At 43.2% G+C, this 12,288-nt stretch overlaps 1 protein-coding gene across 1 annotated transcript; it reads right to left on the bottom strand.

Moving 5' to 3' along the window:
• Positions 1-10,092: 10,092 nt before the first annotated feature.
• LOC137352908 (probable G-protein coupled receptor 139) lies at positions 10,093-12,004 on the bottom strand. Its single transcript, XM_068018753.1, has 2 exons — positions 11,935-12,004; positions 10,093-10,997 (listed from the first exon to the last, which is right to left on the bottom strand). Exons 1-2 carry the CDS (start codon positions 12,002-12,004, stop codon positions 10,093-10,095), a joined length of 975 nt encoding a protein of 324 aa, XP_067874854.1.
• Positions 12,005-12,288: the final 284 nt, after the last annotated feature.

Below are 12,288 nucleotides of genomic sequence, written 5' to 3'. Positions count from 1 at the left end.
GAATGGGTTAAACTGTACCTTTGAGATACGAAGATTTACTCCACCATGGTACAAATAATTACAGTGACATTGTAAAAAGTTCATGTGGCGCCTGCGGGATGCAAATCGAGCATTAGCTTCGAACAAAGTTTGGGTTTCAGACTGTCTGTTCTGAAATTGATTTCATAAATTACTGAAATAAATTAGTTGGTTGGTAAACGTACACTCAGCTTATTTCCTGAAGCTGAAACTCAAATAACGCATAGTTTCTTAACACTCAGCACTGCAACCATAAAATAGGTAGTACATATTCCAACAACATTGAAGTTCTGATCTTAAATTCTTATTTGGATTTACAGTATTGAAAAAGGCCAATCGGCCCAATTGGTCTTTGTTGGTGTTTGTCCACATTATGAGCACCCGCCCATCCGACTTCACCTCATCCTATCAGCATAACCTTCGATCCTTCTTCCTCATATACTAATAGTGATCCCTCTAACATGCATCTATGCTATTCACCCCCACACGGTAGGAAACCACTCTCTGGTGAGAGAAGTTTCCTTCTGCATTCGTTAATTGATTAAATATTGACTATCTTATATAACAATATAATGATCAGTGTGGGAAATGTATTAGAACTATGGGAACGAATGAGGGGAAGGTTTCTTCTACCCTCGAACACTGAGAATTGTCTCCTAGAAAGAGGGCAAAGCTTCTCACAGCGCAATTGTTTAGAGAGTGAGGAATTTCACACAACACTTGCTGTTGATGAATAGATTCAAAGAAAAAGCATGGCAAATTGGCGAGAATATTGATTCAAATCGTAAATCACCAAATAGAACATGCTTCTGCTGCTGTATTTCTGCAATTCTTTGCGCTGGTTTTGCTTTTTCCCCCTTTCTCTGCGAGTATTCTATTGTGTTGCAGTTCCAACCTTTGTATATTGTGAAACTGCCACAATCAATTTGATGTCAATTGAATTTGCAAAGATCTCATGATACAATAAACTAAAGGTTTAATTTGCCCAATCGAGCTCATACATGTCCTCATGCATTCAGCCAAATGGACTGTGTGGAGTACAATAGCATAGTGGCGCTATTACTGGGATAATATTCCAATTGCTGGAGTATTAAGCCAAGAAACATTTATCCAAATCTCAATATGGTGGTTTGTAACTGTATTGTGCATTAAAACTGGTCGACCCACCAATAAAAGTGACTTTGATGCTATTAGATTTCTGTAAAAGGTGAACATATTAGGAACGGAAGCCTGCCGTCCTCAGCCAATCAGGTCGATATGTTATTCCTATTCCACACTAATACAGTATACTCTTAACAGCTGATTAAACCACTTCACTACATCAAACTACGAGAAAGGAAGCTAGGTGCTATGCAGTACAATAGCAGAGTGCTTTGTTACTGGATTAGTAATCAAAGAGACCTGTACTAATAGTCCAGGGAGGTGAGTTAATATCCCACCATGGCAGTTGAGGAACTTAAAAAATTAAAAACTTAAAAAGTGAATGAAAGTCCATATCAGCAATGATGATAGAGACAGTATGTTGTAAATACCCAACTGGTTCACTCATGCCCTTTAGGGAAGGAGACCAACCGTCCTGACCGGATTTCGCTTAGATGTGACTCCAGATCCACAGCAGTGTGGTTTGCAAGTTCACTGCGCTCTGAAATATACCAACAAGCTACTCGGTTGTCAGCACCTCATTCGCAAGGGTGATTAGGGATGGGCAATCGATGTTGGTCTCCCCAGCGATGCCCGCATCCCATAAATGGATAAATTGTAAAATTCATTAAAACAAATGGACCACTCAGCTGTGACCTAGCCAATGAATAAGGGCACGAGAAAGGCACACTCAGCCCAGGCGACTCCGCAATGTTTTCCTAATTAACATGTAGGAGGGACCAGATGCAAAGATCGGAGAGATGTCCGAAAAAGTCAAGTAACAGCCTGACAGTTATACCAAACTAATTGTTTCCATTAGTCACCACCGCAGAGCGTTGCATCTGCATACCTATGTCGATTCACTCCAAGAAGAAGGATAAAACTACCAGAGGTAGCGTAACAGTCGCGAGGGAGTGGCCCTGAGAGTCCTCAATATTGAATCAATACTACTCTGTGAGGTAGTGTCCAGGTTAAAATAGGCAAGGAAACCTCCTTCTCATTACCACCTACAGCAATTCAACAACTGATCAAATAGTATCCCTCCATGATCAAGAGCACTTGATTGAGGCACTAAAATAGTAAAGGCATAGCTAGTATTCTGAGCTCATGTTGAAGATATTACATACTGCTGTCACTGTTACCTGCGGAGGAGGGCGTGAATGTTTAAGGTGGCGTGCTATGCCAATCAAGCTGACTCGAAGGGCAGAATGGCCTACTCCAGCTCCTATTTTCTATGTTTCTATGAAACTAGATTCATGTTAATGATGCAGCCAATAGAACCTTTGCAACGGGTGATATTTCACACAGTAATTCTGACCCATATTTACAGTTATATTTCGCAATGATTCGTTGCACTTTATTTGATGCTGTTGTATTTGTGCATTAGCCTGTAACCATTCGAAAAATATACTTTCTTAACATTTGTCATTTTAATGTTACAAGGGTTTACAAAGCTGGAAAATGGCCACTTCACACACATTGCATTAAAGATCTTCCACCTTTCCCCATCCAGTTTATATAACGTTCAGCAACAAAGACCTCCATATTCTGACAAACAGTTTTTGAGGCTGTAATAAAGTGTCACTTGTTTCCCTTTGCTTCCTGACTTTTTCTTTCATCTGCTCTCCTGGGGGATTCAGAGTAATTTTTGTTCATCGCTTGTCGAAGTTCAGGACGTTCCAGCTCACTCTGCAGCTGCTGTTCTGGAGAAATTAATTGTATTCCAAATCTTTTCCTCAGTTTGGAGACATGAGGAGAGATTGTTTACACTAGGACAGCGGAGAAACAAATAGGTAGGGAGTTGTTATGATGTGGAATTCACTGTCTGACAGGTTTATGAAAGCAGATTAAATATTAAATTTCAAAAGACAATTGGATCAAAACTTCAATTACTCTTAGTTATAGTAAAGAAGATTCTTTTCTCTTTTGGGCCTCCTTATCTCGAGAGACAATGGATACGCGCCTGGAGGAGGTCAGTGGTTTGTGAAGCAGCGCCTGGAGTGGCTCTAAAGGCCAATTCTGGAGTGACAGGCTCTTCCACAAGTGTTGCGGATAAATTTGTTTGTCGGGGCTGTTGCACAGTTGGCTCTCCCCTTGCGCCTCTGTCTTTTTTCCTGCCAACTACTAAGTCTCTACGACTCGCTACAATTTAGCCCTGTCTTTATGGCTGCCCGCCAGCTCTGCCGAACGCTGGCAACTGACTCCCACGACTTGTGATCAATGTCACACGATTTCATGTCGCGTTTGCAGACGTCTTTATAGCGGAGACATGGACGGCCGGTGGGTCTGATACCAGTGGCGAGCTCGCTGTACAATGTGTCTTTGGGGATCCTGCCATCTTCCATGCGGCTCACATGGCCAAGCCATCTCAAGCGCCGCTGACTCAGTAGTGTGTATAAGCTGGGGGTGTTGGCCGCTTCAAGGACTTCTGTGTTGGAGATATAGTCCTGCCACCTGATGCCAAGTATTCTCCGAAGGCAGCGAAGATGGAATGAATTGAGACGTCGCTCTTGGCTGGCATACGTTGTCCAGGCCTCGCTGCCGTAGAGCAAGGTACTGAGGACACAGGCCTGATACACTCGGACTTTTGTGTTCCGTGTCAGTGCGCCATTTTCCAACACTCTCTTGGCCAGTCTGGACATAGCAGTGGAAGCCTTACCCATGCGCTTGTTGATTTATGCATCTAGAGACAGGTTACTGGTGATAGTTGAGCCAAGGTAGGTGAACTCTTGAACCACATCCAGAGCGTGGTCGCCAATATTGATGGATGGAGCATTTCTGACATCCTGCCCCATGATGTTCGTTTTCTTGAGGCTGATGGTTAGGCCAAATTCATTGCAGGCAGACGCAAACCTGTCGATGAGACTCTGCAGGCACTCTTCAGTGTGAGATGTTAAAGCAGCATCGTCAGCAAAGAGGAGTTCTCTGATGAGGACTTTCCGTACTTTGGACTTCGCTCTTAGACGGGCAAGGTTGAACAACCTGCCCCCTGATATTGTGTGGAGGAAAATTCCTTCTTCAGAGGATCTGAATGCATGTGAAAGCAGCAGGGAGAAGAAAATCCCAAAACGTGTGGGTGCGAGAACACAGCCCTGTTTCACACCACTCAGGATAGGATAGGGCTCTGATGAGGAGCCACCATGTTGAATTGTGCCTTTCATATTGTCATGGAATGATGTGATGATACTTAGTAGCTTTGGTGGACATCTGATCTTTTCTAGTAGTCTGAAGAGACCACTTCTGCTGACGAGGTCAAAGGCTTTGGTGAGATCAATGAAAGCAATGTAGAGGGGCATCTGTTGTTCACGGCATTTCTCCTGTATCTGACGAAGGGAGAACAGCATGTCAATGGTCGATCTCTCTGCACGAAAGCCACACTGTGCCTCAGGGTAGACGCGCTCGGCCAGCTTCTGGAGCCTGTTCAGAGCGACTCGAGCAAAGACTTTCCCCACTATGCTGAGCAGGGAGATTCCACGGTAGTTGTTGCAGTCACCGTGGTCACCTTTATTTTTATAGAGAGTGATGATGTTGGCATCGCGCATGTCCTGGGGTACTGCTCCCTCGTCCCAGCACAGGCATAGCAGTTCATGTAGTGCTGAGAGTTTAGCAGGCTTGGCACTCTTGATTATTTCAGGGGTAATGCTGTCCTTCCCAGGGGCTTTTCCGCTTGCTAGGGAATCAATGGCATCACTGAGTTCCGATTTGGTTGGCTGTATGTCCAGCTCATCCATGACTGGTAGAGGCTGGGCTGTATTGAGGGCAGTCTCAGTGACAGCATTCTCCCTGGAGTACAGTTCTAGGTAGTGCTCAACCCAGCGGTCCATCTGTTTGCGTTGGTCAGTGATTATGTCCCCCGATTTAGATTTGAGGGGGGCGATCTTCTTGATGGTTGGCCCAAGAGCTCTCTTCATGCCATCATACATTCCTCTGATGTTTCCGGTGTCTGAGGCCAGCTGAATATGACTGCATAAGTGTTGCCAGTAGTCGTTTGCGCAACGCCTAGCTGTTCTTTGTGCAGTACTTCTGGCTGCTTTAAGTGCTGCGGATGTTAAATCGCTGGGGGCTTTCTTGTCGTTCAACAGTGCAATGCGCTTAGCGGCTATGACAGGTTCCAGCTCTTCATTATGAAATTGAAACCAGTCTGCATTTCTCTTCGCACATTTGCCGTAGGTGGTCATAGCTGACTCATAGATGGCGTCTTTGATGTGGGCCCACTTGGTCTCAGCATCCCCTGTGGGAGTGTTTTGAAGGGCTGTTACAAGTGAATTTAGAAATTTTTGTAACAGCTGTGGGTGAGAAATTCTGCTCGTGTTGATGCGCGGGTGGCCCTTCTGCTTGGAATGATGCAACTTCTTTGGTCTGAGTCTAACCTTGCTGCACACCAGGGAGTGGTCGGTGTCGCAGTCCGCACTGTGGAAGCTGCGTGTGATTTGAACACTGTTTAAGGCGGCTCGCCTTGTGACAATGAGGTCTCGCTGGATACCAGCATAGAAAGTGATGTGTGTTTGAGATAGAGAGATGCCATAACGTTACTGATGAAGAACTCAACACAACTTATTTAGAACTTTTTTAAATTTGCAAATGTTTGTTTGAGTATGACTTTATGCTCTTGTTTTATTTATGCATTACCTTTAATCATTCAAAATAATTTCCCAAACAGGAGCCAGTTCAATGTTACAAGTGCTTACATAGTTGGAAAATAGCCATTTAACACAAATTGTATCGAAATTATTTCATTCAGCATATCAAGTCAACAGGAATTAAATTCATCAACTTTTGAAACTGAAAACTCCCAGTTTGCACAGAATCTATCATCAGCAATGGCTCAGCATCGCCATCTGCTGGTATCCCTGACTCTCTGCAGTTAATTTTCTCCCTGTCACGATCTCCATCTGCTGGTGTCTCTGTCTCACTGCAGCTACTGTCCCCCCTCACCATCACCATCTTCCGGCGTCCCAGTTTCACTGCAGTTGCCACCCACTCTCACCATCCTGATAGATGTTCTGATCATTACCCAATTCCATTCGTTAAAACATTAGGTTATGACGACGCCGACTGACCAACATTAAGCTCTCACGTAAATGATGAGCATCTCTAAGAGAAGTTCAATGGGATCTCTTTTTCAGGGTGTATCACGTGTTAAATAATGAATACAATTGAAGTCGGTTGAGGGATGATATTACCCAAAATCGCCAACCCTGCCTTTTAGAAGCTTTTATAATTTCGCTAAAATGGACTAAGATAACAAAACTCCTGTAAGGTATCCTAGATCCTTCTTTTGTTTCTTTACCTGGCCCAATGCCATCTTTTGTCTTGCACCACAATTCCTTGTGACATTTAATTTCTCCCCTTCCGCCCTATTACAGACCTTCGCTTTTCTTCATGCCTCTCTTACCCCTTTCCCTGCCTCTCCAGTTGACTTAAACCTGTTACACCTCTATATTTTTCCAGTTCTGATGAAAGATCATAGGTCTGAAATATTACCTCTGCTTCTCTCTCTACAGATGCTACCTGATTGATTACTGATCGATAACACCCAAAATCACGTCTACTGCTACCAAAGTTACATGGAATTTCAAATGCTCTGTCCGTCAGCTCGTTCCTGGTTTTAACGTGGAACAGATGTGGAACAGAGGCGTCATGGTGATTGCAATTGGAGCTCATTTCATTTGAGAAGAAGAACAGAACAGTTCCGAGATATTTCCCTGGCCTCCTTCTCCCACCCCAACCCCAATTGAAACAAGAAGTGACTGAAGGTGAAATCACATTTAGGTACATTTAGTTCCCTTTGTTTGCGATTCAATATTGAGTGGTGTCAGGTTGCGTTTGAGCAAGTTGCATTGTGTTGCGATTGTTATTTACTTGGTGGTGGATTTCTCACCTGCATTTATGCTTCTGCTATATTCCCGCTTTACTGCAGCAGTTCTGCAGTTCGGGGTCTACGGTTCATATTGGCAAGAGGTGCTCAGCCTGAGACTTAATCACTTACTGTAGTTGCTGAGAGTGAATACATTGTACACCTGAGATTATGTTGTAAAAACCCATCTGGTTCACAAATGTCCTTTAGGGAAGGAAATCTTCCGCCCTTACCTGGTGTGGCCTACATATGACTCCAGACCCACAGCAATGTGGTTGACTCTTAAGTGCCCTCCGAAATGCCCTGGCAAGCCACTGAAGGACAATTAGGGATTGGCAATAAACGCTGACCGAGCCAGCGGCACCCACATCCCAGAAACCAATATAAGAAAACTCACAAAAGTGAAGTGTCATGAAAATGTTGTGAATGCGCTTTCGCCCAAATTGCTAAATGATAGACCAACCAGACGACATAAATATCTCAGTCCCTGAATTTCTAGCTGGCAAAATGTGCTGATCCCGGCTGACGTTATTTGCTGGACGCTTTTTTCGGGACAATTGGAAAGAAAAATTGCAAGCCTCTCAAATGTGAGCGGCAGGAGGTGTGAGAGATCCTGAGGAGTGCGTGCTGTGTGATGGTAAAGCAACTGCACGCGCAGTGTCCTGCAGCCATACTGAGTCTGATTGAGGGTTCCCTGTGACCTGAAGGGATTGTGCAACAGCCCCGACAAACAAATGTCTCTGCAGCACCTGTGGAAGAGCCTGTCACTCCAGAATTGGCCTTTAAAGCCACTCCAGGCGCTGCTTCACAAACCACTGTCCACCTCCAGGCGCGTATCCATTGTCTCTCGAGATAAGGAGGCCCAAAAGAGAAAGAGAAGGGATTGAGAGCGAGGACGTGAATTTCCGTGGTGGATGCGCAGCAGCTTGGATTATAGGTCATGTGAAAACAAAAATCCAAGCCCTCTCCCTGCTACCGTAATTCTAATGTAACCTCACTGCTCTACTCCCCTTCAGATTAAATTCCACCCCTCTTTCTTCTCTGTGGTCCCCGCATCCAGGGCATTAATGTTAGTTATGAAAATAGTGGAGATCACTATGGTGCAATTCTCACTCAAAGGAGGATTCACCACGAGAAAAAAACACTGTACGACTTGAGATGACAGCGTTGTCATGGTGATGGAGAGATTGAGGTATAGGAGGAAGTTGCCAGTTAGAATTATTAAGGGCATAGATATGGGCAATTCATTTAATTGGAGGAAACCAACACCATACTTTTGAACGCCATGATCATGTGGTTGAAATCGAACACGCTGTGAAAACTCTTGTTTGAAAAGGGAAGCACCATTCTCATCATCTAAACAGTGATTACCTTTTAGTTTTAGTTTCCTCTTGTAATGCGAGCGATATTGGATGCCTCTAATTATCTGACAACGTCTTCCTCCACTCTCTGACAAGTACCGTCAGGAAAGATTAAAGAGGCTGAAGTTTTTTTCTTTAAACAAGAGAAGCAGAGGGTCTACCTAATCACGTTTTTAGAACATTATGAAGGCCTTTGATCAGACACAGAAGATGTATGGTGGAGTCCAAAACACGAGGCCACAGAAATTGGGTAGGCACGAAAACATCCAATAAAGGATTCAGGAGAAATGTCTTTATGCAGAGAGTGGTGAGAATGTGGAACCTGTCACACATGACGGAGCTGGAGCGAATGTCATAATGTATTTGTGAGGAAGCTAAACACATACACGAGGGGGAAAGCGTTAGAGTGATATTCACGTAGCGTTAGCTGAAGCGAGGTAAAAAAAGGCTGATCTGAAGCAACAACCACTGATACAGACCAACTGGACCGAATATCCTGCTCCTTCGATGTACATTCTATATCTTCTCTTTACGTAATGTGCAACACCGGGAAATACATACTATTCAGTAGGGGTTGGTTGCTGAGTAGTGCCAGACATATAATTTTAAAATAAAGCAATAACAGCTTTACATTCCGCTCCAGTCTTAACGCTTAGATGGAATAATTGACACGTTTACAGAGGCTTCCTTGGTGACCAATCATCCTCCAGTGGATGCTCCAAATTTTCTTTATTTATGTATGGCCTCCCGAAGTTAGAGCTGGGACGCAATTTGGCGATCGGGAGATCAGTGTCAAGGTTCATCTTAATCCAAAAGTATATCCATGTGCTCCTCTCCCCACACAGGCCCAGAGACACACACGCTGGCCTGCAGAATCCTGAGAGAGTTTCAATTCCCCTACTGCCACGCTGCTAAGCTAATACAGTCATAGAATCATTACAGCACAGTAGGAGGCCATTCAGCCCATCGAATACATGCCAGCTCTCTGTAGAGCAACCCAGTCAGTAAGAGTTTTCATTTAGTTGTAGTGACAACAACATTGTTGGTGATTATAAGTTGCATAAAATTATTTGGATTAAGTTGTCAGTTTTTCTCAGACAGTTTAATTCTGGATTTGTATTTAGATTTCAGAGGTCAGGAAAAATGTGAAAGGGGAAAGGTTTGCGTATAAAATCAGAACCACATATCCTAAGAACACAAAATGACTCTCTGACTCTCTTATTTCAAACCTGAAGTAACCTTACAGCCTTGCCCTATCCCCTAACTCAGCATCAAAACAATTCAGATATTTATCATTATATTTATAATGCTGCACTAGTATATTTCACAGAATAGTCAATGGGTGGGCATCTTGCGGTATTGTGCGGGGGAGTCAAGGTCATGACAAATGTCTCTGATCATTTGCTGCAATATTTTGTTTATATATTTCATATACAGTTAAATTGCAGCACCAAGCTTAAATTGGGAACTGTAGCTGGATGTTTTGCATTGAATCACTTTGCTCAGGACCAGTGACTTTTCCAAAATGTCTTAGAAAAGAAAATGCAACCTGAATACGAATCTATAGTGATCCTGATTTGAACTCACGCAAAACCTCTCCATTTACACAGAGTTCAAATGGGGCCACAGTCTCTAAACGAGAGTGCATCACATTCCCGATTTCCAAAACCGCCATGTAATAGCTGGATTCTAATATTGGGAAGGCTGCTATTTTTCTCAATATTTAAGAAATTTAACAACCTGTGCTAGCGGATATGTCACCGAATTTTTCAACTCCTCTCTGAATTTATGTTGAGTTGCTGCATAAATACATGTGTTTGAGCAGCAGCTCAGAAGCAGGAGCATATATCCAACCTCCTGCAGGATAAAGACAGGATCGTCATAACCTGTGTAAGAATAGGTATTGGTAATTCGATAATACAAGAAATGTATAATAAAAGTCATCCACAGCAGTATAAAACTGCTGGATATGGTAAAAAGTAAGATGATGGATTTTTTTCGGTTCGCCAATTCAGGGTCACTGGAATTTTCCTGCCTTCTGTTGTGGCGGAGAGCTTTACGCGCTCTGTTGGTCACTACAATGTATCTTACAGTCACTCCATTAAGCAGCAAAATCAGAAAGAATGGGAGGAATGGGGTTGCGATGCAATTGAAGGATGAAAATATGACCCACAAATGTGCAGTATAGAAACTTGATTTCGTGTGGCAATACCAGGGCACATCGTTAATAATGTAGAGGGCTTCAAACTTAAAGTACCAGGGGATGTTTTGCAAACAGCTCAGAACAGACACCGTCCACACCACTATGGCCGCCGTTTCCTTCCTGCAATATTTCGTCTTCAGCCTCTGACAACAAATGGCCACAAATCGATCAAAGGTGAAAGCCACCGTTAACCAAACGGAAATGTCCCTGGATGCATAAATCAGGAGGATTTTGAGACTGCATATCGGAGTAATCGACATATAGCTGTCTGGGAAGTAAATACCGACAATCCGATTTAGAATCACCCCGGTTATAACGACCAGTAGATCCGATGCTGCCATGCCCACGAGGTAGTAGGTGATGCATTTGGAGAGGCCGCACTTGCCCCGGGACAGGATCACAATCGCTATTACATTAGCTGGAAAAAAATATTTTAAAAGGTGAAATTTCCCATCTATTCCTTGTATTAACTGTGCCTGTCTGCTACGTACCTGATGGATAAATTGCATTCGGAGAAGACATTTGACTTTGCCCAGGGAAATAGACCCAGAGGATAGGCTTTCACTTAAAGCAGGGCAAATTCCACAACATTATTTCAGTGAGCCAGTGATCAGTCTATGGTACAGGTTCATAATCGCGATGTGAGCAGAAAAAAAAGTGAAATTGCCCATGTATTGTTAACACAAAGCTCGGTGGCAAAGTAAGCTATCAGGAGGACGCAAAGCGGCTGTAAACGGATACAGAGGGGTTCAATATTTGGGCAATCAGGTGGAACATTGAGTATAATGTAGAGAAGTCTGGAAGTATCCAGTGCGGTAGGAACAGTGGAAAATCTAGCATTTTTAAAAGATGAGAGAATAGTACATCACGAATTTAGAGGGATTTAGACATCCTTATACAGGAATCACAGCAAGTTAACATGCAGGTGCAGCAATTTTTTCAAAGGCAAATAATACGTTAGCATTCATTGCAAGGGGTTTGGAGTTCAAGAGTGAGGAAGTCTTGGTGAAAATTATCAGGACTTTGGTGAGCCCACATCTGGACTACTGTGCACTTAGAACCATGGAGGTATATTTGTGATTGTTGCCATTGCTTGCTGCAGATACAAAACTGCAACTTGCTCATGGCAGAAAACAATTTGGATTGTTGCTTGCATTGGAATAAAAAAAACTTTCTTGCGTCATCTAAATTTTTTAAATAAGTTACATACATTTATCACGTTTTGTGCACTGCACTGCACTGTTGAAGCAGCGACTTTCTCTGAAACACAGTTCGGAAAACGGTGAAACACCTGCTTGGCAGTAAACCATTTAATTATTGTTTTGTGTAATTAACGTATAATTTTAAGGACTTACCAGGAATACCAACAGCTGCGAGAGCGGGATAGTAAACAGCATATACCAGACCTGATGCTGGTTCATGCATATTCAACCAGAAAAGCTGCTGTCTCGTTGAAAAAGCGCGGAGAAGCAAAGTGTTTCCATTATATACACTCGCAACAACCCCTCAGGGTAATTTTGCATTAATTAACATGAATACAATGACATCATTCCTAACGACGAGTTACCAATAGTGTGAAATCAGGTAATGGCTGCTGTGATTCAATTTGATAGGATAAAGCCTTAAGGAAACATATTAACAGATATTCGATTCCAACTGCGCAAAGACAGAGAATAACATGTGACGTGGATGGAATGGATTTATTACCA

Source organism: Heterodontus francisci, chromosome 39, assembly GCF_036365525.1.
Source record: "Heterodontus francisci isolate sHetFra1 chromosome 39, sHetFra1.hap1, whole genome shotgun sequence".
NCBI classification, from domain to species: Eukaryota; Metazoa; Chordata; class Chondrichthyes; order Heterodontiformes; family Heterodontidae; genus Heterodontus; species Heterodontus francisci.
The sequence above is the reverse complement of the archived record's forward strand: the minus strand, read 5'-3'. Positions and strand labels throughout refer to the sequence as shown.

Bases quoted from the DNA above. Each gene is read 5' to 3' on its own strand.
- LOC137352908 (XM_068018753.1), bottom strand. From the start codon at position 12,004: ATGCATGAACCAGCATCAGGTCTGGTATATGCTGTTTACTATCCCGCT. The intron at 10,998-11,934 runs GTAAGTCCTTAA...ATTTTTTTCCAG, and splicing joins CGCAGCTGTTGGTATTCCTG to CTAATGTAATAGCGATTGTG.